The 16,671-nt window shown below is 29.4% G+C and overlaps 4 protein-coding genes across 5 annotated transcripts; 2 read left to right on the top strand and 2 right to left on the bottom strand.

Annotated features, from left to right (window-relative positions):
- Positions 1-196: 196 nt before the first annotated feature.
- LOC139093058 (aldo-keto reductase 1B-like) lies at positions 197-1,817 on the bottom strand. Its single transcript, XM_070643657.1, has 2 exons — positions 1,672-1,817; positions 197-1,192 (listed from the first exon to the last, which is right to left on the bottom strand). Exons 1-2 carry the CDS (start codon positions 1,738-1,740, stop codon positions 308-310), a joined length of 954 nt encoding a protein of 317 aa, XP_070499758.1. The 5' UTR covers positions 1,741-1,817; the 3' UTR covers positions 197-307.
- Position 1,818: 1 nt separating this feature from the next.
- Positions 1,819-2,825, top strand: Prosbeta6 (proteasome beta6 subunit). The gene is made up of 2 exons (XM_070643658.1): positions 1,819-2,016; positions 2,121-2,825. Exons 1-2 carry the CDS (start codon positions 1,934-1,936, stop codon positions 2,731-2,733), a joined length of 696 nt encoding a protein of 231 aa, XP_070499759.1. The 5' UTR covers positions 1,819-1,933; the 3' UTR covers positions 2,734-2,825.
- On the bottom strand, positions 2,826-4,163 carry mbf1 (multiprotein bridging factor 1). The gene is made up of 4 exons (XM_070643660.1): positions 3,997-4,163; positions 3,885-3,920; positions 3,328-3,535; positions 2,826-3,259 (listed from the first exon to the last, which is right to left on the bottom strand). Exons 1-4 carry the CDS (start codon positions 4,082-4,084, stop codon positions 3,148-3,150), a joined length of 444 nt encoding a protein of 147 aa, XP_070499761.1. The 5' UTR covers positions 4,085-4,163; the 3' UTR covers positions 2,826-3,147.
- A 606-nt stretch (positions 4,164-4,769) lies between these two features.
- Positions 4,770-16,671, top strand: Abl (tyrosine-protein kinase Abl). 2 transcript variants are annotated; one of them, XM_070643709.1, is made up of 13 exons: positions 4,770-5,300; positions 9,085-9,794; positions 9,856-9,991; positions 10,051-10,364; positions 10,429-10,500; positions 10,562-10,608; positions 10,670-10,797; positions 10,866-10,972; positions 11,034-11,184; positions 11,245-11,365; positions 11,428-11,495; positions 11,866-12,621; positions 12,691-16,671. In XM_070643709.1, exons 1-13 carry the CDS (start codon positions 5,138-5,140, stop codon positions 14,142-14,144), a joined length of 4,227 nt encoding a protein of 1,408 aa, XP_070499810.1. In that variant the 5' UTR covers positions 4,770-5,137; the 3' UTR covers positions 14,145-16,671. The 2 variants fall into 2 exon arrangements, with proteins under 2 accessions (XP_070499810.1, XP_070499809.1); XM_070643708.1 differs by having other exon boundaries at positions 12,688-16,671.

Here is a 16,671-nt window from a genome sequence, read left to right as displayed (position 1 = left end):
TTGTGATTTAAAAATGTTGATAAAAAATGTACAATTATAAAATAAAATAATACCTATTTTAAAGCATAATTCATTGAAAACAATTAGCATTTTCTATTCCTTTGTGGTTTTTGAAATGAAAATAAATTGGAATGTTCTGATCAGACAAAGTAGCCACAATAACCAATTAGAATTAAAATGATATATTTAAATAATATTTATTATTTGTTGGAATCCAATCCAAAATTTATTAGGTATATTTTCAATTATTTTGGTAAAAAAATAAATTTTCATTCGGTTATATCCATTATAACAAAAATTGAAATTCTTAGAATTCAATATTAAACATGTAATATTTGTGACTTTTGCAAGCATTGAAAGGAACAGTTCTATGCCCTGTATTAAATCCATCCATAAATTTCATTTCTTCGTCTGATAGTTCGAAATCAAAGATCGAGATGTTTTCAACAATTCTTGTTTCATTTGATGATTTGGGGATTGGTACTGTGCCAATTTGATATAAATATCGCAGGACCACCTGTCCAGGAGTTTTGTTATATTTTTGACCAATTTCTTTTACTTTTTCATCTAAAATCGCTGGTTTTGGCAAAGACTTATCTTTTTCATAATAATGTGGTCTTGTCATTGGGGAGTAAGCCATAATGACAATATCTCTAGCTTTGCAGAATTCGATTAATTTCTTTTGATTTAAAGTAGGATTGCATTCTACTTGGTTAACGACCGGAGTTGAACCGTTTTCCATAATGCGTGTTATTTGCTCGCTGTTAAAATTGCTAACTCCAATTGCTTTTACCAAGCCAAGCTCAACAAGCTTCTCCATTTCTTTCCATGTATCTAAGTAATCAACGTCACTGAAAATGAAATTTCCGTCTGCGTCTTTTGGAAGCAGTTCTTCATTCTCAGTATATTTGTATCCGATCGGAGTATGCATTAAATATAGATCTATATAATCAAGCTTGAGATTTTCAAGACTTTTGCGACATGCCTTCTCTACAAGTTCTGGTTCATGAAATATATTCCACAATTTTGTTGTTACAAAAATATCTTCCCGTTTAAGCAATCCTGATGCTATTACATCATTCACAGCTTTTCCAACAACATCTTCGTTTTCATAAAAATAAGCAGTATCAATATGGCGATATCCGTTTTCCAAGCAAAATTTTGTGTATTTATAGCCATCGAACTCAGTGCTCTACGAAAAAAATTGTTTATTTTTAGACATAAAATTATATTCCGGAAATAAATTATTAGAAACAACTTAATGACAAGGAGTAATATCCTAAATTTTCCATCTAAAGTATAAGCTCTCGATAATAGTAGAAAATTGATTTTCTTCGTTTTCCTAACACTACAAAGAATTATTTACTACGCGTTGTTTGTTTTACGGTCTTTAAAATAGAATCTAATTCTTACAGCTTTAATATGGATAAACCACTTAAATGTCAAAAGTTCTCTAATTATGTATTCTAATATTGGTAATTTGTATTGTGGCTAACTGACTTGATTATGTTACCAGTTAAAAAGTCTATTGCAAACACGATAAGGCATTAATCAATTATAATCTTTATCAGTAAGTACGTACACAATAAATGTATATTATTAATTAGTGATAAAAATTTTAGAGTACTTATTATTTTTTAAACTTAATATTGATGTAAAGAAAATACTCACTAAATAAGTTCCTAGTCCAAAAGCTGGCATTTGTATGCCATTATTTAATTTAATTAATGGTGCTGTCATTGTAATTAGCAGGAATGAAAAAAGGAATTGAATAATGAAATTTAAGTGATCAAGCTCTAGCAATTGAAGGGCAATCCACTATGTTTGAAAGGGGAAAAAAATTGAGCAATAAGTTGTACATTTTGCTCAGTTCATAATCCAAAAAAAAGGAATTTTGTTTTTAAACGAAAAAAGCTATAATTAATAAATTAAAATGCTCGGTGTTAATCAATTCCCTGAATATCAAGTTCCCGGAGCAGTCCAGCATCAATTTAATCCATATGAATATAATGGAGGGTAAGTTTTTGCAGAAAAATTTAAAATATATATTAACCTTAGCAATGATGACAAACAAAAAATCCGACTTTAATTTTTATCTTATTTTCTTATTAAAATTATAGTTCAATTGTTGCAATTGCTGGAGATAATTTCGCAGTCATTGGAGCAGATACTCGATTAAGTGCCGGATATAATATTTTTTCGAGAAATCACTCAAAGCTATTTCATTTGACATCAACAGCAGTTTTAGCAAGCTGTGGAAATTGGTGCGATTCTGATACATTGACAAGTATTTTACAAACTAGAGTACGACAATATTCAGATACTCATGAAAACAAGGAAATTAGTTTGAATGCATTAGCTCAGCTTCTTTCTACTATGATGTATGGTCGCCGATTTTTCCCATATTATGTTTCAAATGTTTTAGCTGGAATCTATGAAGGAAAAGGATATGTTTATTCCTACGATCCAATTGGTCATTGTGAACGTCACACTTATCGTGCAGGAGGTTCCTCGTCTGCATTATTGCAGCCAATTTTAGACAATCAAATTGGCTTGAAAAATATGGAAGAAAAGCCAAATGTTCCATTAACTATTGAAAGAGCTGTAAATTTGGTACGAGATACTTTTATTTCTGCAGCAGAACGTGATATTTATACTGGAGATGGTATTCAAATTTCTATTATTACTGCAAATGGCATTGAAAAGCGTAATGAGCCACTGAGAAAAGATTAATTTTGTTTATATTTTATTCATACATATTATCTCATTTTTTCTATGAAATTACTGGAAGTGAATAAAGCATCTAATGTAATTTAACAGAATAATTATTTGACTTTTTCATGTATTGACACTTTATTTAAATCCTCAAAAATCATGAATTATCATTTGAACAAAGGAGAAAAACACTTTTCGATTGAAAAGCAAGTATCCAGCATTTATCAATGTTCATTATTCTGAAAACACTGATCCAAATGTGTGATAAAACAAAACTTATCAAACATTAATTCAAAATATAAATGTTGGATGTGCTTCAAATGAATATTGGAATAAATTTTGAATAAGTAAGTTAGTTGAAGATGTAAGAGATGTTCAATTGCCTGCATTGATATTTTAAAATCTTAGCATCGCCTCCTAGAAATGCAGCATCTATTTTTTAGTGCTAGGAGGCGGAACAAACTGATTGCCAATATCTTTTCCTCGCAATTTTACTCCAAGCACTCTTTCCATTTTTCCAAGGATGATGTTATTGGGAATTCCTCTGTTAAGACAAAGATGAATCGAATGTTAAATTTAATATTAAGAAATTGAAATAAAGTAAGAAATTACCTTCCAGCTTCATAATCTGTGATGATTTGCTGTTTTTCATTGATTTTAGTTGCAAGATCCTTTTGTGACAAGCCTTTTGCCTGACGGCCTTGCTGGATCAAACGAGCAACCGAAACATCAATTGCTTTGTGTTTTAATTCTTCAGTCTCACGATCTAATTTTGCAGTATTTTTTGTTGGCAAATGTTGCTTGTTAGTTCCTGCATTAACTGAAATTATTAATATATATTTATAAATACAGAGAATAAGTGAATGTTGTCTTACAGTAAGTCATAAGTCAATGATTTCAAGGAAATAAAATTTGTTCTAGCTATATAAAACTAAAACTCTCTCCAGTTTAATAAATAATTGCCTTATTATTATCATATTGAGAAACAAAAAACGGATCAAGTTAAATATATTATAGACGCATTGTTAATATTTGGATAAAAATGTAAACGAAAATGCGCTACAGGACTTTTGGAATCATCCAGAATTTCACAATATATGATAATTTTTTGCATCATAAAAAGCACATGATTAAAGAATTAACAGTATAATTAGACTAAATTTACTTACATTTCTGATGTGTTTCAACTTCAAATCCTTGCCTCCCTAAAATACAAAAGATTGACGGAAAAAGTATATTAGTGTGTTGGCCATTTTTGTTATCGTCGAAATTTTTATTTACTGGCTTGATTAACAGCAGATTCCGTCTTTAATTGTGCTGCTTTCAATGGTTTCTTCTTCAAAACTGTTACTGAATCCCAATCAGACATTTTTAAATGTTAATTATAGTGATTTTTTCAATTACTTCAACAAATGATTTTTCTTCAATTTTTTCAAATAAAACTTTAGTGACATGGATCATAACAACAACATTGAAAAATAATCAGCAATTGGCATAATTAAGCAACATAGCTAGGCGGAATAAAGTCTATAGAGTAAAATTACATCAAATATTATATTACATGCATACATTTTCTCAAATATCTATCATTTTTTATTATTTACATCTTGGGTGAGGATTCATTTTTCCTTGGATAATGATGTATTTTTTTCATATAAAAAAATGTTACTGTTCATTTTTTGTCTGGCTGTCAGACTTCATAAATCAATTGTTATAATTGATTTTAATGACAAGTTAAATGAAACTTACGTACTTAGCGTTATGCAAGGAAAATAAATCAGTAATTGATCATTACTAAATTCTGCTAAATTCTGATTATTATAAAATTGGAATTTTCAGACACTTTAATCGTTTTCATAAATTGTAATACATCGTAAAATCTTTCAAATGAATGTCAAACACCTCATACGTTAACGAAGAACGTCTTTTACGAGCGACTTTATCCATATTTTGACTGTTTAATGAAAATGCGCATTTGTTAGTGACATTGTTATAACATCTATACTAGATAAGTATACTTTTTTTTTGAAAAGTGTACTTGTTCATCATTTGAGTAAAATTTGCTGAATGGATCGGAATTATTAAATAATTTTTTTTGTATGAGAGTCAAAACAGTAGATAACTTTCTAAAATTAATTAAATTGGATCAATAAAGTGCTGTGATTAAAGTTCAAGTCAAAAAATGCTAAAAATTCCATCAGCAAAAAGTTAAATTAGTGAAAAAGTGAATTTTGGGTAGATACAAAAAGAAGAAATAATAAAATTGAAAAAAAAAAGAAATGAAAGCTTTAAAAGACGATAACTCCAAAATTTCCCAAAATATCTGAAATAATGATGTAAAGGAGTGATAAATGTATTAAGATTTAATCACATAAAGTGAAATTTGTGCAAGTTTTAAGAGAAAAATCAAATTTAGTGAATTATGGGAAATCAACAGTCAGTAAAATCCGAGTCTAAACAATCTTCCTTACCAAATCTTTCGATTGGAGGTGCGGTTCCATCGTCTATCCGTTCAAGTCGCTCAAAAACAAGAATTCCAAAAGATCCAAGGATATTAGGATCAAATATATTTACTGAGCATAGTGGTGAGTAAATAAATTGAAAATTTGTGTAGTGTTTAAACACAAAGAATGCAAGATTTTTTGTGCCTTTTAAGTCTCATAATGCGTAAAATTCTTTTATATCGATGTTTCCTTCATTTTTTCACTTCTTTCTCGTAGTGATAGAAAATGTTGTGCCATAGATTTTTCGGCTTTTTTTATTTTCGTCATGCTCATTTATAAATTGTATGCTGTTAGGCCCAGATTGCTACCTTTTTATTGCTTTTAAATGTGATTTTTCATGACACTTCTAAGGTCCTCTTTAAAAATCAATTAAAAATATTTATCTTGCTACAAGTAATTCAGATTGCGTTATTTAAAACAGCAGTTGTTTTCTCCCATAATTCATTTACATGCAATTCAATCATATGTAAGTTAGTTCATACGTGATAATGCAGGCTAATGAGAATATTTTCCGTCCAACTTGTCATAACAATAGTGAGAGTCTGAAAATACATTATACATACTTTATTTCATAAATGAAATTCATAAATTTTTTTGAATGCTATTGAACTGTGCAGGAAAAAATGGAAAAGTTGATTGGCATGAAAGGAAATTCCTGTATTCATCAAAACATGTATAAACGAGCAATTAAACTTGCGAAAATTATGCTCAATCAAGAAGTCTTCGATGTGTTATTAAGTAATAAAGTGCACAAAACTTCAATTGTTGTTGCTGACTGACTCCAATATAAAATTCTTCAATTTGAAGAGGAAAATAAAAAGAAATCGAAGAATAAATGAGAGAAAATAAATATTTTATGCGACTAAAATGGGAGAAAATTTTTCGATGACTGATGCAATGCACTGTTGCCAATTTTGTCGATTCTACATTCATCTTCTGGTGTTATCATTATTTTAGCGCAACATATGATTTATTCTTCAAAATATAATCTATGGAATTAAATTTCAATCAATGGTTTGTTTATAAATCACAGTTCACGAGCTAGAAATTGAAACTAGCGTAATTTTTTAAAGTTAAACATATCTCTTAAAACGGTATCGGAAGTATCCATCAATCGTGCATAATGTAGATAAAAGATGTAAGGCCTTATATCATTTTTTTCACTTTCATTTTCATTCTCAAGATTAAAAACATAATTGTTAACTTTCCAATGGTACTGATAGTGAAAACATTTTTTGCTAATTAATGAATAACACTCTCAGTTATATCATAAGTACAATATTGTGCATGCAAAGTTATCTGTGTATTTACTGTTAAACAATGTGTTAAGCAACGATGCATGTGATGAAGAGATAACGTAAATCCAAATGTTATACGAAGTATTTAGTACATCGAAGACATTAATCCTATTTTCTTTTATATTTTTTTCCATTTTAATATTCAGCATTTTATGATTTTTTTTAATAGCTTAATGACATTTTGAGTCCAAAATCAAATTCAAAGGAAGTATAAAAAAATTTAACAATTTCGCAACCATTTGAAGTGCGTGGAAATTAATTTATGGTGTTATTCCCTTTGAGTTTTCTCTCTACCTCACTTTATATTCATGAAAATGACTGGCCAAGTTTAACTGACATTATGACAACGCTTAAAACAAAGTACAGATTTTTCCCAACACAGCAATTTACAAAAATGAAATTTATACCACCTCAGTGAAGTTTAAGTAGGACATAAAAATTATCGTCCAAAATCACGATAGCGAAATTTGAATTTTTTCGCCTATTTGAAGTGAAAATCATAAAGAATAATAATGACATCAAGAGTTAGTGACATGCAATATTATTTAAATTTCTTTAGTATACAAAAACCTAGAGCGATATGTATATTAATGGTAAACATTTTTTATTAGTTAAATATTGCACTGATTACCAACAATAGTCTCGTTGTTTATGCTTAAATCGAGAATATGGAATGGCATGATTAAATTATTTAATCGCTAGGGTGAAAAGATTGTTATTGCCCTCTTTAAATGTCTACAGGATGATCTTCCGGTCATGATTTTTGTTAACATATTTACATTTAATGTATTGGTTAATTTAAAAATTCAAATTGAACTACAATTTAATTTAATTTTCTTTTTAATTTAAATTCAATTGGGTTCGCTTTGAAATATAATTTCTTTTAAAGAAAACTGTGTATGTTATAGTTTACTTTTAATTTTTATCATTTTCTGTAGCTGAATGACACTGATTTGAGGGAGAAAATTTTGATGGTTTGAATGAACTATTCAATTTTGTGAATAATCCTTTTATAGACACAAATTAAAATCTCAAATAAATTTTTGATATTTGAATTGGTGGTTTCATTTATGTGTATTTTGACCGTTATAAACGTTTTAATACAATAATTTATAGACAGCTCAAAAATTATATTAATTTAGATTCATGATGGATTCACTCGATTATTACTTTGTTGTCGGCATAAATTTTTATTTGAAATCATGCAATAATTTAATACAAATTCGTTCTCAGACTTTGAATCGTCATTTTATTTCATTTCTCCTTTCTTATTATGATCTTCATTTCATGGGCACTTGTGCACGATTCAAATAAATTTCCATAAATTTTCTATGTCTATTTAATATTTATTCTTTATATGAACCACTTTATGTGAACTTGGATTTTCTGCAGAATCGATGCGTTATCTTTTTTTATTTTTGCTTAAGAAAGTTTTCTTTCGTTTTTCTTTCTCTTTCTTTTGTTCAATTGTTCACATTTTTTTATAATTAAATTAAGCAGTTAATTCTTAGAGTGAGAAAAAATTCCAAACAGCCATAATGTGTAATGTGTTGTTAAATTTTCAAAGACTACCAAGATTGCGGTGTTTATTATTATTATTTTTTGCTATTTATCAGCACTTTATGATGTGAAATAAAAATAGTGTGTTTTAATTAATAATATTAGGTGCTATGTTGTCAAATTTTATTTTCAATACATTCGAAACATGTTTGGTAACATCCTCTTAACGAGAATTTAGGAAGAAGATAAAGAGTCATATGTTCAAAATTTAATAAAGTTACAGCATGAATATCGCAAAATTCCTAAGAAAAATTCTCAACAATGACTCATTCATTCGCTCATGTTGATTAAAATTCAAAACAAACCAAGACCTAAATTAATGAGTAAGCAATGCTGATGAATGAGTGAAATATAATAAAAAGTAATATTCAGTATTCTGTGAATTGTTTGTTTATGTTCTTCCAGTTGCTCCAAATTATTATGCTATATAATTTTAAAAATTAAACATTATACTAAGATAGCTAGATGATGCTATTACACACTGTTATATATAGGTGCTTGATTGTTTACATGCGATTTTTTTTATCATATTTTCTCAGTAAATATTTACTTTCCTATTATAATCATATGGCTTCATAAACAATCATAATTTTATTATTTATTAGTTGTGGATAATCGTATGACATTTTGTCTGTCACTTTTAATTTAATTTTAATCATGTTTACATTCCATAATAAAAGAAGCATAATCGGAAGAGAAACTTTATTGCGTATAAGTGCAATTATTGCGTGAAAAAGCGAAAGCGGAAACAGTCAAAATAGTTTTGATAGAAACATCTTGCAAAGGAAATTATAATTTCTTTATAAAAAGTTTCTCTAAAAATGTAACTTCTCTTTCATCGAATCTGATGGTTTACTAAATAATCTCATATTTTTTGCTTTTGACTTGTGTTTTTTACACAAATAGCAATGAACTAAATTAGTACACATTTTTTTATTATTTTAGTTTGTTTAATATTGCTCTCAATTTCAAATTTGATCTATTTTTTTCATTTGTTCTATTTACAGAGGCGCTTCTGCAATCTCGGCCATTACCTCATGTGCCGCATAATCCAGTAGAAGTTTTGTGTCAAGAAAACTCGGATCATAGTGGAACTTTACTTTCACAAGGAAGCAACACCAGTAATACGCAATCAACTTTTGAAACTGCAAATCGCTGGACTTCAAAAGAGAATCTTTTAACACCAGCTCCAGAAGATGATGATCCACAGTTGTTTGTGGCGTTATATGATTTTAAAGCAGGTGGAGAAAATCAATTGAGTCTACGAAAAGGCGAACAAGTGAGAATTCTCTCGTATAATAAGTCTGGTGAATGGTGTGAAGCTCATAGTGATTCAGGCCATATTGGTTGGGTACCATCAAATTATGTGACGCCATTAAATTCGTTAGAAAAACATTCGTGGTACCACGGTCCAATATCGAGAAATGCAGCAGAGTATTTGCTGAGTTCCGGAATTAATGGCAGTTTTTTAGTTCGAGAATCAGAAAGCTCGCCAGGTCAAAGGTCTATAAGTTTACGTTACGAAGGAAGAGTTTATCATTATCGTATTCAAGAGGATGTAGAGGGAAAAGTTTACGTAACTGCCGAATATAAATTTAACACATTAGCAGAGCTAGTTCATCATCATAGTGTTTTACATGAAGGTCATGGACTAATAACCCCTCTTTTATATCCAGCGCCAAAACAGAACAAACCAACAGTATTTCCCCTTAGTCCTGTAAGTTTTAAGTCATAGTATTTTGTTCATTTGATCTCATTGAATTATTTTTATTTTCAAGGAACCTGACGAATGGGAAATTAGTAGAACGGATATTGTAATGAAACATAAATTAGGCGGAGGTCAATATGGTGAAGTTTATGAAGCTATTTGGAAAAGATATGGAAACACTGTTGCTGTAAAGACATTGAAAGAAGGTTAAAAAATATAAAATTTCATTACAATAATATTTTATTTATAAGTTATATTTTTGCAGATGTCATGGCTCTCAAGGACTTTTTGGAAGAAGCGGCAATAATGAAGGAAATGAAACATCCCAACTTGGTACAATTGATTGGTGTTTGTACTCGTGAACCTCCTTTCTATATAATAACTGAATTCATGTCTCATGGAAACTTGCTCGACTTCTTGAGAGCTGCTGGACGCGAAACACTTGATGCCGTTGCTCTATTATACATGGCAACACAAATTGCATCTGGTATGAGCTATTTAGAAAGCAGAAATTTTATTCATCGTGATTTAGCAGCAAGAAATTGTCTTGTCGGCGATAATAATCTTGTTAAAGTTGCTGTAAGATATAAATATATTACTTTAACATAACAAAAATGATATGTTTTTGTTGCTATCATTCTAGGATTTCGGACTTGCTAGATTGATGCGTGATGATACATATACTGCCCATGCAGGTGCTAAATTTCCCATCAAAGTAAGATATTTGATTTATTTTGTTGTTTTGGATGTGGAATAATTTTTTTCAAAAATTTTAGTGGACTGCGCCTGAAGGCTTAGCATATAACAAATTCTCAACAAAAAGGTATGCATAACTATCGCAAACTATTAGTTATAATATAACTAATTTTTAACGTATTTTATAGTGATGTTTGGGCATTTGGTGTATTGCTCTGGGAAATTGCAACTTATGGAATGTCTCCTTATCCAGGAATCGATTTGACTGATGTTTATCATCGACTCGAATCCGGCTACAGAATGGATATTCCTCCAGGTTAGATTTTAATTATATTCAATGTAATTTAAATGTTAAACTTTATTTTTTTTAATAAAAATATTTAGGGTGTCCTCCAGAAGTTTATGAACTAATGAGAAAGTGTTGGCAATGGAGTGCAACAGATAGACCAACATTTAAATGTATTCATCATGATTTGGAGCATATGTTTCAGGTGAGTCTAATTATATTATTTTAAAAGCATTGATTTTAAATTGAAGAATTTTTAAATTTAGGAATCATCCATTATCGAGGCAGTTGAAAAGCAATTACAGGGATCGACGGTGCAAATACAACCGAGTTTAACTCCTCAGATGAGCAAAAAACCTCAAATGGGAACACACATCGTTCAGCAACAAATCGAACAAGCAGTTACTCCACTTTCGGGTATATATATTTACTCTTTATTTTAATTAATATTTAAGCATTTATTTTAATTATTTACAGAAACTGGTTCTTCATCAAAATTGAGTTCTTTTTCTTCAGCTAAACAAAATTCAGCAGTACAAATGAGAAGAACCACAAACAAAAAAGGAAAAACAGCTCCTGCTCCGCCGAAACGCACAAGGTTTGTAAAAGTCATTTGATTTTTAATTATAAAAATTATTAATAAAATTTTTTAAATTATAGTTTGCTTTCAACAAATCGAGATTCAACCTATCGTGATGATGACAACCGAAATATTGACGAAATTAATGGTATGGGTAAAATAGCAAAATCTTCTTCATGCAGTAGCTTCATAATTGATTTCTTATTTCGAGGTATTTTTAAAAATTTCTAGAATATTTCCAATTAAAAGACGTGTGATTTGAGTTATGGTAAATTTTAACCAAATAGATACAACAGATTAATTACTAATTTTAACACACATAGTTAATATTTAATTCATGCTCGCGAGTTGTCTTCGAGAAGTGTGTCAAATAACAAAAGAATGAAAATTTTGAAAATACCTTTAATATATTATTATTTTTTTCTCATTAATATGTCAATCATTTCTATAACTAATTTATTACGCTAAACATTATGTTGAACATTTTAAAAATATTTCGAAAATCTTTTATATTGCAGGATTTTCTCGTGAAATAGCAAATTTGGCATCTCGAGCTGATTCTGAAAACGAAAATCAAGAAATAACACCAGATACTGACACAGATAGTCAGGAGCATTTATCAAAGCCACCAATTCAATATTCATCTCAATCGTCCTCATTTAAACGAGCTCCGATGATGGGAACTCGTTTGGATAATAGAAACAGCAAATCAAGGTCGAGTCAACGCAAAACACCTTTAGGAACATCAATAGGAAATCAATCAATAATTTCACAACAACAAACTTTGCAATCACAACAGCAGCAACCGCCACAAACAGTAGTAGGAGCACTCGAAGTTCAAAATGTAAAAAGAGCCATAAACCGTTATGGAACCTTGCCAAAATCTAGTAGAATTGGGGCATACCTTGAATCTCTTCGACAAAACGGTGAAAATGAATCACCGCAAATTATCCAGCCTGTCAATCCATCACAAGTTAATATATTAGGTATTCCATTATCTGATCAATTGCCATCCATTCATCATTCACCTAGAACTGCTCTGAAAATGCAACCACCAGCCCAAATGATTCGAAGTAATTCTTCTGGAGGAGTAACAATGACAAATTCTGCTACAGCTAGTTTGACAAAACTTCAGAGACATCGAACAACGACAGATGGAACAATGATGACAACATTTTCCAGTTTTAGAAGTACTGGAAGTAATAATAGTCCCAAAAGAACTATTCCTACACCAGCATTGCAAGATTTAGAATTTCCGCCACCTCCACCACCTGGTAAAAGAAATTCTCAATATAAATGATTTAAATCAATCCTTAATGCATTTTAAAATTTATTTTTAGAAGAATTTGATGGAATGAATTCAAATAATCAATTCATTGCGGACATTCCATCATTAAAGCATCATAATAACAATAATGACGTTTCTAATACAGCTCCGAGTGTCGAGGAGGCCAGTACTCGATTTGGAGTTAGCTTAAGAAAGCGAGAACCATCGACCGATTCATGTAGCTCTCTCGGAAGCCCAGCAAATGATCTCAATGATGTATCAAAAATACCCTTTCAACATAATGAAATTGTGCCAAAAATCGATCCAGCAGCATTGTTAGTTAATGAATTGGCTGAAACAATGCAAATTCCCAAACCTGATGCTCCTGTTAAGCCATCAGATCTTGGTAGAAAACCGAGCACAGCTAAACAAATACTTTCGAATGTGCAAAATCCAACAGCATTACCAGTGGAATCAAATAATGGTATTGGATTTAAAGCACAACTTAAGAAAGTTGAACCAAAAAAAGTAATAAAGGAACCACCTAAAGATGAGATATCCACGAGTATAATTGACTTTAAATCACGATTACGTAAAGTAGATCCAACAGATTCTGAAATTAATCCAGATGATATTAATAAGATTAGTAGCAAGGGTGATGAGTTAACTTGTAACAGTAACAATAACAATAAAATCAAATCAAATAGTAACACTAATAATAATAACAATAATAATAGTGTTAAGGAGCCACTGAAAAAGACTGAAATTAAAATAGACGTGGTTGACGATAAAAAAAGAGAAAGTAACGGCGACGGAAAATTAGTTACAGTCGAAGAGGATGATAAAAGAAAAAGTACGGGAAGTATTAGCAGTTTGAAGAAATTATGGGAAGCCAAAGAACTTGCCGCTCCGTCAAATGATTCGCAAATTAATCAATTAAGTCCAAAAATGGGAAATCCAAAGAAAAAGGACGATTTTACTGATGATGGAAATAATAATAGTACATCGTCAAATAATGGGCAGTCTGAATCATCAAGTATGGATCCGCCGATAGCAAAAAAACCAGCCGTGCCAGTGAAACCATCAAAATTTACGATTTACGCAACACCACAATCTATGCCACAACACCAACAGCAACAAAATACAACAAAAGGAGTTGAAAATAATAATCATAATGTTATAACAAATGTGATGTCATCAACAAATTCATCGCCTCCTGCAAGTCGCGAAAATATTCTCGAACTTGTTCAAATGGTTGAGTGCAATTTAAAAATACCAGTTAATTTTATCACTGCTACACAATGGTTACAATTAAGTGATAAATTAAATATTATTCAATCGTCATGTGTAACATATGCAGATACTTTGCCATTGCATACGAAGTTTCAATTTCGTGAATTGGTCACGAGAGTGGAAAATCAATCAAATTGTTTACGTACTGCTGGTCAAAAAAATGTTCAAGACAATGAAAAACTGCTAATTGAAGTTGGACAATCGCTTAAACAACTATCAAATGCATTGCACAGATAGAGTGCAAATTTAAAGCGTTTTTTCTCTATGGCTATTTGATGTGGTCTCTCAAACGAATAAATTTTTAATCCTTGACTCTATTTTTCTACTCTCCCAATTTCTTCTATATACACACTCATACATACATATATATTACCTTTAAAATAATATATTGTAACATTTTTGGAGTATTTACTATACATAACGAATAGTATATATCGAATAACTAATGTAATAATACCTTACTTCAATACTCCTCGCTAATCTTTCCGTGAAGCTAAACTTACAACAAAATTGTTTAATTTCCATATATATTTTTTTTTAAATAATTATCTTCTCGTTTCCAATACACTTCACCAAAATTATTTAAAAAACTGATGAATATTTCCTTACAATATCCCATGTTTATATTGCATAATAATGCAAAAACTATTATGCATGCCAAAAGGCCAAAGTATTGACTGATTATGAGTTTTGTGTTTTTATATATTAAATAAATGTGTTTCATAATATAACTTAATTCCTCATTTTTCTTTTTCGCTGAGATGATGATGATGATATTTAAGCATTTCAATAAATTAATAAATATAAATAAATGTGTAGCAGAAAAAAAGGCTTATGAATGAAATGATATGATAAGTGTTTGATAAGAAAATAAAGCTTTATGCTCAAATATCTTATAATTCATGATAAATTTTAATAAGAGGGATACGTAATTTCTCAAGATAATACATACATTTCCATAGTTTTACGGTAATCACTCCAAAAAAAAAACACAATAAACGTTTATTTTCGTTAATTTAGTGATTATTTTAAGATCTCACTTAAGGTTCGTTCACTTATGAATGTATGTCTATTCTTATGTGATGTGTGTCACATTGGATATTGCTTGACTATAAACATAGAAAGACCATAAATCTAGATAGACGTCATCTGAGAATGATTCTTTAACAATATTATCACGAAAATTCTAAATTTGTCTACAGCTTAGTCATAGATCATTTGTCTCTCATGTACTAATCATTTATGCCAATATTTATCCAAACTGTATATTGAGAGCTCTTTAATTAGCACATTTCTTTCTTAACAATCCTTTTGTCATATAAAATTATGATATGTCGATAGCTTATTGAAAGCTATATCATTTGAAAATATTATTTTTTTTTTTTATATATTCATGCTTGATTATTCCTTTATCACAAAAAAATGCTAGTCGATTTATTTTACTTCCTTTATAAGTTTAAAATAATTATGAGAAAAGAGAATCAACTGATTATGATAAAAATATGAATGATAAATTACGCAAGAAAATTTTAACAAATAAGTTTGAAATTGTTTCATATCTGAGTATTAAGGAAACAAATCAAGACAAAAGGAGGTCAGATGAATTAAAAATATTTTAATATAAATGAAATTCTATAAGATGATAATAAAAAAAATCACTTTATTTGTGTAATTCTTAGATTTCAATGTCTTGACTAAATATAATAAAAAAGTAAATTCATATAAAATTTTACATATAATCATTATATAGACTATCAATGAAAGAATATACATAAAAACATTTTATCCAGTTCACTTAATTTTAATTTGACAAGAAATTTATTTCGAATAAGAGAAACCTATTTTTGGAACTTAAATTGAATTATTTATTGAAATCAATTAAACAGGAATTTATGTTGTCTATTAATCCTTTTGAAATCATACATGAAATGTCGTGACCATTGTGCAAAAATGCCAGTAATGTATGCATCCTGAATATATTTTGAGGAAATTAACTTCCTTAGTTCTTGTATGTAGACCAGAGCTCGTGGTTGATTTGAATTTTTAATGGAATCGAGTCGATTTTTCAATACAAAATCTGAGTCGACTAAGATCTCTGATGTAGACTTATCCTGGGTGACAAAAATACTTTATAACTAGTTAATGTATTTTTATCCAATTGGGATAATTTCAAGAATTTGTCTTCAAAACACCATCTCATGAACGGTTGACATCAATAATGGAAATAATACTAAAAAGAATCGAACATAGGTAAATGTCTTCATAAAAGTTGTTGCCTATCACATATGCCTAAACACCATAGATTCCATTTTGCCACGACACCACAACTTTCATGTTGCTCTATAAATAATAAACTTTGACATTTCAATGAAAACTAGTTTTTCTTTATAAAAACTTTCGGAGCAATGTTAAAAGTTGTCAAAAATCAAACAAATGAATTGGGTTGAATGAAAGGAACTTTGAAGCTCCAAGGAAATATTCGTTGCTTTAACTTCTGTCTCCAAAGATATTTATTGACGTAGAGTCTTTCGAAAATAATATTATGGTTTATTTTAAAACTTTTGCATACTTTTACATGAGCTGCAACGATTACTCCTAGATTGTAAGAAAATAAAACAGTAGAATATGATAAGAAAATTTCAAGAAAACAAAATCATTATTAAGCATAAACAATGCATAATGAGCAAACATATATTATTATCTATGAATTTCAAAACTGAAAAGGTAAAAATAAAAAATAATTTTTTTTAAAATTAAAATTAAA

The sequence above is a fragment of the Chironomus tepperi genome, unplaced genomic scaffold (genome assembly GCF_022539635.2).
Source record: "Chironomus tepperi strain 1889 unplaced genomic scaffold, CSIRO-AGI_Ctep_v1 contig_323, whole genome shotgun sequence".
NCBI classification, from domain to species: domain Eukaryota; kingdom Metazoa; phylum Arthropoda; class Insecta; order Diptera; family Chironomidae; genus Chironomus; species Chironomus tepperi.
The sequence above is the reverse complement of the archived record's forward strand: the minus strand, read 5'-3'. Positions and strand labels throughout refer to the sequence as shown.